Source organism: Nycticebus coucang, chromosome 13, assembly GCF_027406575.1.
Source record: "Nycticebus coucang isolate mNycCou1 chromosome 13, mNycCou1.pri, whole genome shotgun sequence".
Taxonomy (NCBI): Eukaryota; Metazoa; Chordata; class Mammalia; order Primates; family Lorisidae; genus Nycticebus; species Nycticebus coucang.
This window is the reverse complement of record NC_069792.1, coordinates 92,383,836-92,401,647: the sequence shown is the minus strand read 5'-3', so window position 1 is coordinate 92,401,647 and position 17,812 is coordinate 92,383,836. Positions and strand designations below refer to the sequence as shown.

The 17,812-nt window shown below is 45.8% G+C and overlaps 1 protein-coding gene across 1 annotated transcript in view; it reads left to right on the top strand.

The window, feature by feature from the left end:
• The window catches only part of OC90 (otoconin 90), a 51,124-nt gene extending 37,981 nt beyond the window's left edge, over positions 1-13,143 (top strand). Inside the window, exons 14-15 of the mRNA XM_053558694.1 lie at positions 9,216-9,322; positions 12,815-13,143. Of these exons, the coding sequence (XP_053414669.1) occupies positions 9,216-9,322; positions 12,815-13,143 (436 nt within the window). The remainder of the gene's footprint in view (positions 1-9,215; positions 9,323-12,814) is intronic.
• Positions 13,144-17,812: the final 4,669 nt, after the last annotated feature.

Sequence of the window (17,812 nt, the reverse complement as noted above, 5' to 3'; positions counted from 1 at the left end):
CATCTTTCTTTAAGGCTGCATAGTATTCCATGGTATACATATACCACAATTTATTAATCCATTCGTGGATCGATGGGCACTTCGGCTTTTTCCATGACTTAGCAATTATGAATTGGGCTGCAATAAACATTCTGGTACAAATATCTTTGTTATGTTGTGATTTTTGGTCTTCTGGGTATATGCCCAGCAGAGGAATTACAGGATTGAATGGCAGATCTATTTTTAGATCTCTGAGTGTTCTCCATATATCTTTCCAAAAGGAATGTATTAATTTGCATTCCCACCAGCAGTGCAGAAGTGTTCCCTTTTCTCCGCATCCACGCCAACATCTCTGGTCTTGAGATTTTGTGATATAGGCTAGTCTCATTGGAGTTAGATGATATCTCAAAGTAGTTTTGATTTGCATTTCTCTGATGATTAAAGATGATGAGCATTTTTTCATATGTCTGAAGGCCGTGCGCCTGTCTTCTTCAGAGAAGTTTCTCTTCAAATCCCTTGCCCAGCCTGCGATGGGATCCCTTGTTTTTTTCTTGCTGATGCGTTTGAGTTCTCTGTGGATTCTGGTTATTAAACCTTTGTCAGAGTTATACCCTGCAAATATTTTCTCCCATTCTGAGGGCTGTCTGCTTGCTCTGCTTACTGTGTTCTTAGCTGTGCAGAAGCTTTTTAGTTTGATCAAGTCCCAGTAGTGTATTTTTGAAGCTGCTTCAATTGCCCGGGGGGTTCTCCTCATGAAATACTCACCCAGACCAATTTCTTCAAGGGTTTTCCCTGCATTCTCCTCTAGTATTTTTATAGTTTCATGTCTTAAGTTTAAATCTTTAATCCAATGAGAGTCTATCTTAGTTAATGGTGAAAGGTGTGGGTCCAATTTCAGTCTTCTGCAGGTTGCCAGCCAGTTCACCCAGCACCATTTGTTAAATAGGGAATCTTTTCCCCACTGAATGTTTTTAATTGGCTTGTCAAAAATCAAATAGCGGTAAGTAGCTGGATTCATCTCTTGGTTCTCTATTCTATTCCAGATATCTACTTCTCTGTTTTTGTGCCAATACCATGCTGTTTTGATCACTATCGATTTGTAGTAAAGTCTGAGGTCTGGTAGTGTGATTCCTCCTGTTTTGTTTTTATTTCTGAGTAATGTCTTGGCTATTCGAGGTTTTTTCTGATTCCATATAAAACGAAGTAATGTTTTTTCAAGATCTTTAAAATATGACAGTGGAGCTTTAATAGGGAGTGCATTGAAAGTATATATTGCTTTGGGTAGTATGGACATTTTGATAATGTTGATTCTTCCTAGCCATGAGCATGGTATGTTTTTCCATTTGTTAACATTTTCAGCTATTTCTTTTCTTAGAGTTTCATAGTTCTCTTTATAGAGATCTTTCACGTCTTTTGTTAGGTAAATTCCCAAATATTTCATCTTCTTTGGCACTACTGTGAATGGGATAGAGTCCTTAACTGCTTTTTCAATTTGACTGTTGTTGGTGTATATAAAGGCTACCGATTTATGAATGTTGATTTTGTAACCTGAGACGCTGCTGTATTCCTTGATCACTTCTAGGAGTTTTGTAGTAGAGTCCCTAGTGTTTTCCAGATACACAATCATATCATCTGCGAAGAGCGAGAGTTTGATCTCTTCTGACCCTATATGGATACCCTTGATCGCCTTTTCTTCCCTAATTGCGGTGGCTAAAACTTCCATTACAATGTTGAAAAGCAATGGAGACAATGGGCAGCCTTGTCTGGTTCCTGATCTGAGTGGAAATGATTCCAATTTAACTCCATTCAATATGATATTGGCTGTGGGTTTGCTGTAGATAGCCTCTATCAGTTTAAGAAAAGTCCCTTCTAGACCAATTTTCTTGAGTGTTCTGATCATGAAGGGATGCTGGATATTATCAAAAGCTTTTTCTGCATCAATTGAGAGAATCATATGGTCTTTGTTTTTTAATTTGTTTATGTGCTGAATTACATTTATAGATTTACGTATATTGAACCAGCCTTGAGACCCTGGGATAAAACCAACTTGGTCATGATGTATAATTTGTTTGATGTGTTGCTGGATTCTGTTTGTTAGGATCTTGTTGAATATTTTTGCATCTATATTCATTAGTGATATTGGTCTATAATTTTCTTTTCTTGTTGGGTCTTTTCCTGGTTTGGGGATCAGGGTGATATTTGCTTCATAGAACGTGTTGGGTAGTCTTCCTTCTTTTTCTACATTTTGGAACAGGTTGAGTAATATAGGTACTAATTCCTCTTTAAAGGTTTGGTAGAATTCTGACGTGAAACCATCTGGTCCCGGGCTTTTCTTTTTAGGGAGGTTTTGTATAGTTGATGCTATTTCTGAACTTGTTATGGGTCTGTTCAACATTTCCACTTGATTCTGGTTAAGTCTTGGAAGGTGGCGTGCTTCCAAGTATCGGTCTATTTCCTTCAGATTTTCATATTTCTGAGAATAAAGTTTCTTGTAATATTCATTAAGGATTTTTTGGATTTCTGATGAGTCTGTGGTTATTTTGTCTTTGTTGTTTCTGATTGATGATATTAGAGATTTTACTCTTTTTTTCCTGATTAGGTTGGCCAGAGGTTTATCTATTTTATTGACCTTTTCAAAAAACCAGCTTTTTGATTTATTGATCTGTTGTATTATTCTTTTGTTTTCAATTTCATTTAATTCTGCTCTAATTTTGGTTATTTCTTTTCTTCTACTGGGTTTGGGGTTGGAATGTTCTTCCTTTTCCAGTTGCGTGAGATGTCCCATTAAGTTGTTAACTTCCTCTCTTTCCGTTCTCTTGAGGAAGGCTTGCAGTGCTATAAATTTCCCTCTTAGAACTGCCTTTGCAGTGTCCCAGAGGTTCTGATAGCTTGTGTCTTCATTGTCATTTTGTTCCAAAAAATTGGTGATTTCTTTCTTAATCTCATCTCTGACCCAGCTATCATTCAGCATAAGGTTATTTAACTTCCATGTTTTTGTATGGGTATGCAGATTCCTGTTGTTACTCAATTCAAGTTTTATTCCATGATGGTCCGAGAAGATGCATGGAATAATTTCTATTCCTTTAAATTTACTGAGGTTAGACTTGTGACCTAAAATGTGATCAATTTTGGAGTAAGTTCCGTGGGCTGATGAGAAGTATGTGTATTCAGTTTTGTTGGGATGAAATGTTCTGTAGATGTCTGCTAAATCTAAATACTGGATGGTTAGGTTTAAATCTAAGATTTCTTTGCTCAGCTTCTTTCTGGAGGATCGATCCAACACTGCCAAGGGAGTGTTGAAATCTCCAACGATTATGGAGCTGGAGGAAATCAAGTTACTCATGTCTGTTAGAGTTTCTCTTATAAATTGAGGTGCATTTTGGTTGGGTGCATAGATATTAATAATTGAGATCTCGTCATATTGAGTATTACCCTTAACAAATATGAAGTGACCATTCTTGTCCTTCCTTACTTTTGATGGTTTAAAGCCTACTGTATCTGCAAATAAAATTGCAACACCTGCTTTTTTCTGATTACCATTTGCCTGAAATATGGATGACCATCCTTTCACCCTGAGTCTGTATTTGTCTTTTAAGTTGAGATGTGACTCTTGTATGCAACAAATATCTGGCTTAAGTTTTTGTATCCAGTCAGCTAACCTATGCCTCTTTAGAGGACAGTTTAAGCCATTCACATTGATGGAGAGTAAGGATAAGTCTGGTGGAATTTTGGGTATCGAGTTTTTCAAAGGTCCAGTGGACATTTTTAATCCTTTCGCCAGTGTGGAAGTTGGAGTTTGATCCGAAGTTTCTGAGTGAGTTTACTTTTGTGGTATAGGATTGGGTTGGTCATTGTGGAGGATAGGTCTGAGAACATCCTGAAGAGCTGGTTTACTTATGGCAAATTTTTTCAACATATGAATGTCATTGAAGTATTTAATTTCTCCATCATAGATGAAACTCAGTTTAGCTGGATACAAGATCCTGGGTTGAAAGTTTTTTTGCTTTAGGAGATTAAAAGTTGATGACCAGCCTCTTCTTGCTTGAAAAGTTTCAGCAGAGAGATCTGCAGTTATTCTAATATTCTTACCTTTGTACGTTATAGTTTTCTTTCGCCGGGCTGCTTTGAGAATCTTCTCTTTCATGTTAACTTTAGTGAAGCTAATTATGATATGTCTGGGAGATGGCTTTTTGGGGTTGAATCGTGCTGGGGTTCTGAAGCTGTCTGCTATCTGAATTTCAGATTCTCTAGGCATGTCTGGAAAATTTTCTTTCATAATTTCATGTAGAAGGGCCTCTGTGCCCTTGGCTGCCACATCATCAGCCTCCGAAATTCCTATAACCCTTATGTTATGTTTTTTCGAATTATCTGAGAGCTCTCTGAGTGAGTGATCCGTTTTTGCTCTCCATTTCTCTTCCTCTTTGAGAGATTGGGAGCGTTCGAAGACTTTATCTTCAATGTCAGAAATCCTTTCTTCTGCTTGCTCCATTCTGTTACTGAGGGATTCTACTGTATTTTTCATATCTTTGAGGGCTGTAAGTTCTTGTTTCAGTGTGTCTAAGTCTTTGGTGGTTTTGTCTTTAAATTCGTTAAATTCTTGAGACAACTTTTGAATTTCTCCTCGAATTCCTAATTCCATTTTATTAATCTTGTCTGCAAACCAAATTCTGAATTCGACTTCTGACATCTCAGCCAGTTGTTTATGAATGGGATCTTCAATCACATCTGCCGTATCTTTTCTTGGGGGGGTTGATCTATTCTGGTTATTCATGTTACCAGAGTTTTTCCGCTGATTCCGCCCCATGGTTTACTCCCTTTGGTTTTTCCCCTGGGGTTTTATCGAGGGCCCGTACAGTGTTGTGGCCTGAGAAACTGGGGCCCTGTCTGGTGTGGTGGAGCAAAGTGGTTCTGTCTTGTTTTCAGCTGGTTTCTGTTCGATCCTATTGCAACTTCTACTCTGGCTTGAAGTCTCAGCTGTGTGAAAAAATCAGCAATTAAGTCACCCCGCCTGCCCACCTCTGGCCCCAGTTGGAAAAGGAGAATCAAACCTTCCTACAATCGCACACCCAGGGCACCACCTGAAAAGTCCTCAGTCTATTAGCCCAGTTCAAAAGGTCCGAATCAACTGTCTCAATCGGCACTTGTCTCGGGTGGAAGGGTTCAAGAGGTCTCTGGGAACTGGATCACAGGGGCCTGGTGACTCCTCTGAGACAGCTCACCCCAGTGCAGCGTGGAGTCAGGAGGAGCCACCCCGCAAACAGAGCAGTCTGGGAAGGTTGACGTCTCCTTCCCCACTTTGCCCCTCCGTCGGACCCAGTCACTGGTATCTCTGCAGATGGCTAACCCAGTTGCCTGCAGTGAACAGACACTCCAGGGGTTTGCACCTGCCTGAATCGCGAGGAAGTCTGCCAGGCCCCCGCAGACTGCCGCTATCTAGCAGGAGGAGATGGGGCCTGACATCTTTGAGTGTTTGATGCAGGTGTTGGGAAGGAGGTGTTCACTCAGGCTTAGCCCCGTCCCTGATGGATGCTGCTAACAGAACAGAACAGAACAGACAACTTTGTGAGGTTCTGTCTCTGTTCCTGTCATCGCCTACAGGAGACGGGCTGTTTTGAGTTCAAACGTCTTTGCTGCTGGAGAATTGCGTCTGAACACCTCTCTGGGTCGGCCCCGCCCTGGAGGCTTCTGGGTTTGTGAGCCGTGACACCGGTGGCCTCCTCTGGTTGCCCAGGGAGACAGGGGGTGTGGCCTCAGAATATCCAGAAGTGAGCGTTCTGCCGTTAAAGAAAAAACGGCTGTTGATCTACCTCCAGGGAACTGCTGCTCTGGTGTGGGCACTCAGGCGACCCTTTTCTCCTCTGTCCCGCGCACCAGAGTCAGCACTGAGCGGCTGCAGTTTGTGCTGGGTCCACACCCCTTAAGAGATCCCCCAAGAATCAGAACTCTTGGGGGATGGGCCCCCAGACCCGGATTGGGAGTGGGGCGGGGGGAAGCTAGAGTTTCATTCAGTTTCACGCAATACTACGGTGAGGGCTCCTGCACTGCACCGCAGGGAAGTGCCGCCAAGGCTTGATTTCCCCTCAGCGGAGTGCCCTCTCCTTGCTCACGTGTCCCAGAGTCAGCGCTGACCTGACGCAGCTCAGGCACTGTGCACTCCCCTCGAGAAATCACCCAAGGAGCCGAACTCCGGAGGGATAGGCCCTCAGACCCCGAGTGAGAGTAGGGGCTCTCAGCTCTCAGCGGGGAGGCCAGAGTCTTATTCAGTCTTGTGCCCGGGGAGGGCTCCTGCACTGCACCGCAGGGAAGTGCCGCCAAGGCTTGATTTCCCCTCAGCGGAGTGCCCTCTCCTCGCTCACGTATCCCAGAGTCAGCGCTGACCTGACGCAGCTCAGGCACTGTGCACTCCCCTCGAGAAATCACCCAAGGAGCCGAACTCCTGGGGGATAGGCCCTCAGACCCCGAGTGAGAGTAGGGGTTCTCAGCTCTCAGCGGGGAGGCCAGAGTCTTATTCAGTCTTGGGCCCCGTATGCCCGGGGAGAGTTGGTGCACTGCACCGCAGGGAAGTGCCGCGAGGCGTGACTCCCCCTCAGCCCGGTGCCCTCTCCTTACTTGCGGGCCTCAGAGTCAATGCTACCAGTCGCAACTCGGGGACTGTCCACTCCCCTTGAGAAATCACCCAAGGATCCGAAGTCCTGGGGGACAGGCCTCCAGACCTCAGTGGGCGGGAGGGGAGCGCCGGGGATTCAGGGTTGCCGGCAAAGGATTCCCAAAGTTTTATTCAGCCCTATGTCCGGCAGGAGAACGCCACGGCACCCCAGTAGGGGAGGTAGGTCCAGTTTTTAGAAGGTCTTTCCCGTGGAGTGTAGTGGGAGGGCCTTTAATTTCTGCCCGCTTGTTAAATTGTGGGGCTCCAGAGCCGGTCTCATGGGGGAGGGGGACTCCCATCCGCTTGGTGGTGGATTTTGTACCTTTTGTTTGCGTCCTTGTGATCACAACTTGCCTCAGCGGTGTTGATGTGCGTTCTTCAGCCTTCTCTCTTGGTGAGGCTCAAGTCCACCAGGACACCTACTAAATTCCTGTCCCTTAACTCTCCTTCTGGACGGGAGCCTTTGTTGAAAGCTGGCTTCAGTCCGCCATCTTGTCTCCCTCCTGTGACTTCAAAACCCGCGTCCTCCTCTTCCTCCCTCCGGAGGCGACTGGATGGCTAAATTTTAGATCTACCACTCTTGAAAGAATTTTCCCCAACCTCATGCATTCATCCAGGTGTTCACTCATTTTCTATGTGCACTCAAACCACACTGCTTGAACTTTTGTTCTCTGCCAGTCACTAAACTGTATGCTGGAAAATACAGGAATGATTAAACTGAGCAAAGTAGAATAAAACAAACTGTTTATGCCCAATAGGAGCTCAAATAGTGAAAGAGATGGATTATTAAACACAATGCTACCCAAGGTAACAGAGGCAGGAGAGGGAACAGAATAAATGATGGGGCACTTCATCTGAGCTGATGAGGTTTACAGGGTGACCACACATGGGATGCAGTGGTCCAGGGCCAGTGGGGAGGTCTGCATGCAAAAGGCATTTGTCCTTGTTGGATAGTGTGATCACCAAAGCAAAACCAACAGTTTTAGATGAATTTAAAAAGAAAAAGACGAAGCTTATTGTAGCTCCGAGAAAGGCTGCCATCGGGTCAGGCACACAGAGCATGTCAGGTGCAGGGCAGATGATGCCTGGGGGAGGGGGCAAAATGCATTCCTCACCCACCTGCTTCTCCCTTCTGTCTCTGCCTCCCCGTCATTCTGGTCCCCTTAACTTGCCTCCGTGGGCTTTCCAGGAAGGTGACCTTCATTTTAACTCTCACCAGTTGACCCTTAAGAAGTTTTTACTCCAGCAAAGGTTATGTCACATTGTGACTCAGAAGCATGCTTGCATCTGAGGTTCAACCATATGCTCTCCACACTCTGAGACAGAGAACGATTTCCATAGCGTCAAGATTTCTGAGTCCATAACCCTCGATGAGACACAGCCAAAGATAAGAATCCAGCCAGCAGCTGTCTCTGTGTTCTGTTGAACTGTGCAGAAGGAAAGTAGAGATGATTTTCCAGGAGTTTCCTAGGAACCACCATATTTTACAAAAATACAAAAATGTTACCCGTCAGGAAAGTAAGGGACCACACAGCTTGCTTACTTGATATCCATGGGAAGAAACAGAACAATGAAAAGCCGTGGGAAAAAATCCTCGACTAAGGAAGAGTCAGTCAAACTGACATCATTTTCTACAAGGATGTATTTTTAAAACCGTGTGTATCATACAGTATGGAAAATTATTTTTAAGAGTATTTTGGCCCTTTGTTATTTCATTTCACTCATTGGCTTTAGATTTTAACCAGTATGTCAAGGATCCAGCTCTCCACGCCCCCCGCCCCCGCCACGCTGATGTGAGCACAGGAGGTGCTGTGTTTCTCAGGCTGCTGGGAAGTGTAAGGCCGGTTAGGAGATACTTGGCTGTGAACAAGTGCTATCAAAAAGCCGCAAATGTCTGTGACTGATCCCTACTTGGGCTGTGGTTCCAACGTGAAGTAAGAGCTACTAATGGGCAGGGAAGAGTTGAAAAGGGAGGACGTAGGGGGCAATTGATGCTCCCTATTCAAGTTGCCTAAGGATGTCCATCTGGCCGAGGGGACACTGATCCATCCTCACGTGTTCACTGAGATCCTGCTCTGTGCCGGACGCTTTTCTCGATGTGGTTCTTTAGCTCAGGATAGTCCCTTCACTTTCTTTTAAGGCTCAGGACAAAAGAGAGTTCCCTGTGGATGTGGGAATCACTGTTCCGTGTGAGAGCTTGGAAGGAGTGGGGTCATTGCCCATGTGGTACTTTGGTATAAATTTTTAAAAGGTACCCCTTATTAAGACTCTTCCTCTCCACCTGTTAGGAAATAATTGTAATAAATTTGTAAATCATCCATCTTTGCCATCAAGTCACAATAAAAATACAAAAACACTTTTTAATAATAGTAAGACGCATACAGTGTGTTTGGTGCAGCCTTAGATGTGGCGTCTTTGTGCAGCACACAACGCAAACAACCATAGCTGACAGCCCTCGACGTGTGAATGTGTCAGCCCTGTGTGCACTGGGCTTCTCTCACTACAGCAGGGAATGTGGAAGAAACCAGCCTTCAGGGAGTTCCTGGGCAGCTGGGAGCTCTGCACAGTCAAGGGTTCTCCTTGGTTCTAGGTGCTGTGTGTCTCATCATTGCTGCCTGGAGCAAATGCGAAGGCTGGGCTGCCTGCTGGAGCGGCTTCCTCACTCACCGGTGGTGTGTGTGGACCGCACACCCAAATGTGAGTGCTGTCGGTCAGGCCAGCATCCTTGCGGTGGCTCAGGCTTATCGATACTTTCCGGGCTCTTCGTCATCTATGATGTGATTTAATACTCTCCTTAATATGGAGGCATATGTAATTAAGCATCTTGAACAGCTGAGGAGATTCAAGTTCTAGAGGCTAGTTGCCTGCAGTTACAAAGCTAGTTAAGAGCAGGCTGGGAATAATGTAAGTAGCGTCCACTACATACTGTTCTCACCTCTCGGCGTGTGTGGACAGAGTTCATCCTCACAACTGTCCCATCAGGTAACACCATCAGTCTTCCCACCTTACAGAGGAGACAGCCCAGGCCCCAGATCACACAGCTAGAAATGAGTGGTAGAATGGAGGTTTGGAAGTAAAACCACATCGCCTCAGACTTTTTGCCATGCCAGTGGGTTTCAAAGCACTCTGATCTTTTTTTAAGAAGCAGAAGCCTTTTCCCAAGTGAGATCCCTTAACAAAGGGGAGTGGCTCTGGCTGAAGGGCAAGGTGGCCTGTAGCCACGGCTTCCCCCAACACCCACACCATGCCTAGTATCCCCCAGGGTGGAAGCCAGAGGCTCCTCTGTGGCCACTCAGGTCCTCAGGCCGCACCCGCCTGAAGACTGCCAGCCCTGACACGCGCCCTGACAGCCCCTGGAGCCCTGCTTTAGATACGGCTTTCCTCCGATTCTCTGGCGCCACTTCCTCCTTCACATCAGTGGGTGCATTGTCCTTTAAGCTCTGCAGTTTAAAAGGAAATGTTCTCTAGGGTTTCACAAGAGCTCTGCAAAGCTTTGTTCTCATCCTCATTTTTGCCCTGGGAAGCCCCCTGGCTGGGCCTCATCCTCCTCCTCCATATTATCTGGCCTTGTATGATCACGTGTGGCTGTCACACTCCAGAGGCCGTGTGCTCAAAGGTCACTCGCTTCCTTACATGTTCATTCATGTGGTCAGTTATCCCCTTGTCTAACCAACCTTCATCGGGACCCAGGGAAACAAGGAGCCTGCGTGAGTCTTGCCTCGCACTGCTCACAGCCTGGAGACAGGTGGGCGCTGACCATTCTAATCTCATGTAACACGTGCTTCAGGGAGCGTGGATTCCCCGGGAGGTGGGTAAAGGGTCTAGAGTCTGCAGTATGACAGTACGGACAGGAGGATTTCAGAGACATCAGAAGTATGAAGGGAGATTTGGCAAGTGGTTGACAGGTTCCCAGATGACCACATTGGGCGTGGATGTGCCAAGCAAAGAAACTAGAGAAAACGACGGGGTTTTGGAAATGTCTGGCAGCTTATTTTTATTTATTTATTTATTTTTATTATTAAATCATAGCTGTGTACATTAATGCGATCATGGAGCACCATACACTGGTTTTATAGACTGTTTGACACATTTTAATCACACTGGTTAACATAGCCTTCCTGGCATTTTCTTAGTTATTGTGTTAAGACATTTACATGTCTGGCAGTTTAGAGACAACACGTGGCTCTGTATTGCTAGAAGAAAAAGTAAACAGAAAGTGAAAGTGGGGGCCTGGTTGTGGTGCAGGGTGAGGTTGGGAGATGGACAGGTGCCAGAACATGACCCCAAGGGCCCTGTGCGCAAAGCTGAAGCACTTACATTTTGTCCTCCAGAGAATAAGGATCCGGGGAGGGTGTTAGAGCCCATGAGCGACAGGATCAGAGTCGAGGTCTCACCTGCTCAGCTGAAGGCTGGTTCTCCATGCCTCCAATGTCACTGAGCCTGGGAACACTGCATCTGTAGCTTGAACCCCATCATGAACAGGTTCCGATGCTCCGTGAGCTGTGAGCGCAGGGTCCTGTACCAGAGGCCGGTGTTGGTTAGTGAGACCTGAGGGCATCTCAGACGCTGGTCTGTGCTGTTCTGACCCCCAGCACAGGTGGAAGGAGAGAGCCGCCCCGGGGCTCAGGGGCTGCGGACGTCTCCTCGGGGCTCTCGCAGCTCTGTGTATTTCTCCCACCACTCCTCCTGCCTCCAACTGCTGAAATGCAGCCAACATGCCGGGGCTGACGGGAAGGCCAGTTTAGGAAGTTTGGAGGGGGGGTCTGTGTGGTGCCCCAATAGAAAAATCTGGCTGATGAACACTTCAAAGTAGGATGAAAAAAAAAAAAAACCCAAACAAAACAATAGACTTTGAGCATCATTGAAAACTACAGATAACAAGGGTAATATTTGCAGAAAGCTAATCTGTGTCTAGCACCTTCTGACACGTCATGCTATCTGAATCACACCAACCCACTGCATATAACTCATACACGTGCATTAAAAAAATAGGGTGTGTTTGCCAGACTTGGCAAATGAAAACACGTGATGCCCAGTTAAATCTGAATTTCAGATAAACAATGAATACTGTTTTTTTTTGAGACAGAGTCTCACTATGTGGCCCTCACTAGAGTGCTGTAGCATCACAGCTCACAGCAACCTCAAACTCCTGGGCTTAAGCAATTCTCAGCCTCCCAAGTAGCTGGGACTACAGGCACCCACCACAATGCCTGGCTATTTTTTTGTTGCAGTTGTCGTTGTTTGGCAGGCCCTGGTCAGGTTTGAACCCGGCAACCTCGGCGTATGTGGCTGGCACCCTCACCACTGTGCTATGGGTGCTGAGCCGACAATGAATACTTTAAAAGTATAAGTCTGCAGGCGGCACCTGTAGCTCAGTTGGTAGGGCGCCAGCCACGTGCACCGAGGCTTGAGCCCAAGAGTTGGAGGTTGCTGCAAGCTATGACACCATGACACTCTACCCAGGGCGACAGCTTGACACTCTGTCTCAAAAATAAATTAAAAAAAAAAAAGTATAAGTATGCCCTTAATGAGCACACTGTCAGCCATAGTATCAGAAATTCAAATTTAAGTGGCCATCCTGTATTTTATTCTGACAATCTTAAAAAGGAGTGCACAAGAATTTCTACTTGAAAAATGGGGAAATATTGGCCCAGAGAAGTGAGAAGTAACAGATCCAACACGTATTCTCTGAGCACCAACTTGGGAAATAGCTGTGTAGGACTGAGTGACGTGCTTGGCCCTGTGGGCTCTGCCATTAAGGTTTTCTGTGCAGAAAGGGGAAAAATAGAAACAGATGATGACAATATGATGTCAGTAACACGTAACCTGAGGTGACAGAAAGAGCTCTAAGGCGGGATTCGATAGGAGCCCCCAGGAAAGACACTTGCTTAGTCTGGGGGCTGGGGAAAGCTTTCTGGACTCCAAGCTGGTCTTGACAGACAAGTTGGCAGTAATCAGAGGGAGAAAGGTGACAACAGAAAATTGGTGACATTCCCTGCAGACGAATCATTACCGGCAGGGGGAGAGAGCTGGGGTGTTAGCAGCAATCAGAGTGTGTGGCAGATGCCAAGTGGGGGTGCGGGAGATGGGCTGGACGGGGCAGGTCTGAAGGGGTAGCCAGGGCTGTGGGGGCCATCCTATGCCTTCCTGTGAGGCCTGATGTCTGCTACCCTGCTCTTGCCCTTGAAGGTGGGGGGCAGAGCCTGTGCCAGAAGCTTCTCTGTGCCTGTGACCAGACAGCGGCCGAGTGCATGGCCTCTGCCTCCTTCAATCAAAGCCTCAAGTCCCCAGGTGGACAGGAGTGCCCTGGGGGGCCAGTGGCCTGTGAGGAGAGCCTGCATCTGGGGTCCTCGGCCCCTTCCCTGGGCTCCAGCTCGGAGGAGAACAGTGAGGAGGCCCCGCCCCCTGCAGAGGGCCACAGAAGAGCCAGGAGGTTCCTACGGAAGTCATTCGGTCCCCTGGGGATCAGACCCCTCCGTGGAAGACAGACTCACAAGGCCAATGGCAAGCACACCTAGCAGCCAGCCCCCGCTCCACCTTCGCCTCCTTGGCCGTCGGCCTCCTGTGCCGGCTGGAGCCCAGCAGAGGTGTGGAGGGAATCGAGGCAGTGAGGCCCTGGTCTACACACCTGTCACCTGTGGGTCAGCTCACCTGCCACCGTGCCTTGGGAGAAGGCACTCCATGGGCACGGCTGTACTTCCTGTAGCGCATCACGGAAGCTCAATAAATATCCCAATCAATGTGATTTCTTTTCTTTTTAGAAACTGATTAGTTTTAGATATTGCCACATGAGTAGATTATAAAGGCGAGATGACAGAGACAATGAACACAAAAAAAACTCACAAAAACTCAACTCCCTAATCAATAAAAGCTACTTTTGCTTTTATTGAAAAAAAAAAAAATAGAAGGGTATATGTTCAATCAGTCTTATTAGAAGAGGTCACCAATGACCCACCGATTATTTATGCCAATGAGTGACGGAGGTGAAAGCTCTGGTTTGTGCCCTAAAAATACTCATGGCATCCCAGTTGTTAAGAGGGCCGGTGGCCATATGCCACAGCCTCCACCACCAGGTGTCACCGATCACCCTGTCCTGGGTCCATGCCTGGATTTTTAAAAAATAGAGTTTTTCACAGTGGCTGGGAGGTCAGGCAAATGCACATGCGCACTCTGACTCAGGAAGTTCAATGTTTTGGTGACTGTAAAAATCTGAAATTCCATCTATCCACCCACCCACCTCTGTGATATACCAGGAAAAAAGCAACATGCTACCAGAACCCACCTAAGTATTTGGTTTTTTTCTTTTTTTTTTTTATTGTCATATATACATAGATCATGAATACATTTATGCCTTTGTGGGATTCAAGGTGTTGATTATTTATACAAATTGCATCCTACCAATTAAATAGCCTTCACCTCATTTACTTCATCACAGTGTTAAGACACTTGTGCCTAAATATTTGATAGGGATACAAACCCTTCGGTCCACATGAGGATTTTGGGTCTCAAGCCCCACATGTCCTGTGTCCTGTGGTGAGATTACGTCGAGTCTTACTGCTCCTCAGAGAGGGCGGAAAGCAGAGCGTCTAAAGAGTTTCGTGTTTGCTGATTTCCTCAGAGGAACGGAAAGATTCTGAAGTTGACAACACCTTAAGAAACCAAGAAGTCGGGGTACCAAGCAATAGCTGATATCCCCCCCCCCGCTTCTGGGGCAGTGTTCGTCAACCTTTTTATCTCATGGCACGCTTGTACGCAGAGTTAAATTTCCATGGCACACTGAAATTATGTTCATCATAAAAAAAGAGTGAAAAAAAGAATATACTTACTGTGCTTTGAGCTTCTTTTGAAAATAATTTAATTAGTGATCTTTACAGATTTTTCACAGCACACCTAAGATCCTCTCACATTGTGTCAGCGTGCCCCGGCGCACTGGTGAAATCAGTGTTCTCGGGAAACCATGCGGTGGTGAATACAGCACACTGCAATCTTTCCAACCGTGACCCAAACTAACAGCCTGAGCTCAGGTTCTCCCAGAAGTAAGCCGTTAGACAAGGAGGGCAAGGAGTTTATATAGGAGGAGAAGAAAATATCATCAGGAGAGTGAATTAATGAAACAGGGAAGGAAAGCAGCTAATGAATAATGCATCATCAAGCCAGTTACCACTGTGGGGGATGGAGAGAGAGACCCCCAATTTGCTGCAACTAATAAACTCCTTTCTGGATGACTTTTTCTTCCCTTCTTGTAATGCGGGGTAATTTACAGGAATGGAAGAGTTCGTGCCCCAAGCAGCCAGTGTGCTAGGCCAGCTACACTGTGGTGACCATCTGCCTTCTCCACATCTTCACCTGAGGCAGCTGAATGTGGCTGGATGAAAAATGCAACTGAGCTGACCCATTTCACTTTAAGTTCATGACCACGAATCCTCAAAGGGATACTCAACCTTTTCCTAATAAGTTGACTCCTCTGCTCTCCAGGACAATTGTTTGGTGCCTTCTCTGCTCTCCACAAACCTCCCACGCCTTTCCCTTTCACTTGATGACTGTCAAGAACTTGGAAGGGCTGGAGATTTTACTTTACAACCTAACAAGTTATTCTATATTGCACAGATGCTGGCGAAAGACATAAGTTACTTTGTCAGAGACATGGGACTGTATTACACACAGCCATGTCAGTAACCGGATGCCAGGGTAACCTGAGGCTATGCAGAAAGGGCTGGGGACACTTACACACATAGTGGCTTTTTCTTTCAGGGACACTCAATCTTCTGTATTCACCTGTAAGCCTGCCTGGACTTTATTCCAGAAGGAGACATTATCTTTCTTATACAGGGCAGTAGGTATGTCTATACTTGGTTCCCAAGGGAGACACTGTATCTTCCACATCCTTGAAAAGTTAGTCCAGAATAAAGGCAGGGAGCATCTCTGCTCGTAACACCTGCAGAAATGCAAAAGGCACCTGGAGAGCTGTGTAGTACAATGACCTCATCTGAGACTCTGCTGAGAAAATTAAAGCTTTCCAGTGGGAACGTTCTTTCTCATCTTCCTGCCATCAAAGCCACAAACTTGCCTTTGTGTTTCTTTTCCTTCTTGTTATGATAAAATAAGTGTTGCTTCTCCTCACAAGGCCAACTCCTCCACCTGTGCTCTGGCGAAATGCCCTCTTGCTTCTCCAGGGTTCGATTCTTGCAAGCATCTCCTCTTTGTTCTCTAGCAACTTCTCCCTCTTCTTCTGTGTGATTCTAATCATCATGGACACGTCTCCCCTCTCTTGACTCTATAATCTGTTCCAGATATGACCCCATTTCTTTATTCATTCTACCAAGACAACTTCAGAACTGGTTACACCCACTGCCATCCCGTCTGTCGAGGAAGCTGCTCCTGTCAAGGTTCCAAATGCCTTCCACGTTACTTGAACCATTGACCACATCTCTGCCCCATCTTCATCTTCCAGCACTTTCCACAGCTGCCCACTCCTTCCTTCAAGGACCTTCCCTCTCATCGGCAATGACGACACCATCGACTAGTCTCCTTTCCACCTTTTTGTTCATTCACCCTCACTCTTCTTGCTTATTCATTCGCACTCCTTTAGCCACCCTCTAACCGTTGGTGTATGTCAAGGCTCAGCACCAGGCATGGTGAAAGAAAAATTTTGCCCCAGACAGTTGTTAAAATAGACATTCAGTACTACTGCAGAAGGGCAGAGACCTCCATGCAACTTGAGCTCAGCTCTGCCAAAACATACGTGTACAATAGAGTATTTTTAAAATTATCATCCTGGTGGTGTATATCAGATCTCCAGAACTTATTTACCTTGCATAATTAAGACTTTGTATGCTTTAACCAACATCGCCTCATTCCTCCATCTCCTAAGCCTCTGGCAACTATCATCCTACTATCTGCTTCTGTGAGTCTGACTCTAGATTTCACTTATAAGCGAGATCATGCAGTATTTTTATGTGTCTGGTTTAATTCGCTCAGCATAAATATCATTAATATCTTCCAACTCCGTCTATGTCGTCTCAAATGGCGGGATTTTCTTCTTTTTATAGGTTGAATAATATTCCTGGGTGGCGTGTGTGCGTCCTGCTTTGTTTTTCCTTCCGAAGTCACCACTTTCTATCTGCCTTCTCCTCCCTAGGCCCGTCTGGCAGCTGCAGAGCAAAGGAAAGAGACAGTCCCATCCTGGTCCAGACGGGCCAGAGTGAGTTGAGTGGGGTTACACTTCTAAAGATTCTTCCAGTTCTCCATGTTATAACTCAGTAAAATACTCTTTATAGCACAACGAAATTGTAGACTGAACCTCAAAAGCTAGAGCTGGAAAGGAATTTAAAAACAATGCTTTCCCAGAGGCTACGGGTTCTGAGGGCAATTCCTCCCTCCATAGTATCCAGAGGTCCTCAAACTTTTTAAACAGGGGGCCAGTTCACTGTCCCTCAGACCGTTGGAGGGCCGGATTATAGTTTAAAAAAAAAATGAACAAATTCCTATGCACACTGCACATATCTTATTTTGAAGTAAAAAACCAAAACGGGAACAAATACAATCACACCACCTCGTGGAGTTTGAGGACCCCTGGATACTATAAACCAATCAGGGGTGGAGAGAGATAAAGATTTTCTTCCATTTTTAGTTTACATGTTGTCTAGTACATTTTCAGATAGCAAATCCTTTTCTAAGAAAAGTTTGAGGAGACTTTTAAGTAACTCTCCCTATTTCTTGGCATCTTTTTCTTGCTCGTCTCACAGCCCTCCTTCTTAAGTTCTACATTCCTAGGTGTCTGTCTGGGGCAAGTAGCCCTTTGCGAGTGACACGCTCATTCATTTCTAGTTTCTGTTATTGTCACTATGGTTTTGACTTCCAAGTGAATATCAGGTCTCTGGATTTGGGGGCTTAGACTTGTTAATCGTACATGGATGCCTCACAGGCACCTTAAGTTTAACACACCCAAAGTGGGACTCATGTTAGAGTCACTTCCTCAGGAAGCAGAAAGGCAGGCATTAGACGGTGCTGAGCTAAGAAGTCTTTTACTTTGTATGGTAAAGTCAAAGGCTCGTTGTAAGCAGTACTTCTTATTCTTCAGAAAGATCAATCTGGCAGCAAAATAAAAAATAAATTAGAGCACAGACTAGACGCAAGAGGCCAATGCAGCCTATTTCAATTAAGAGGTAACAGCAAAGCAATAAAAGG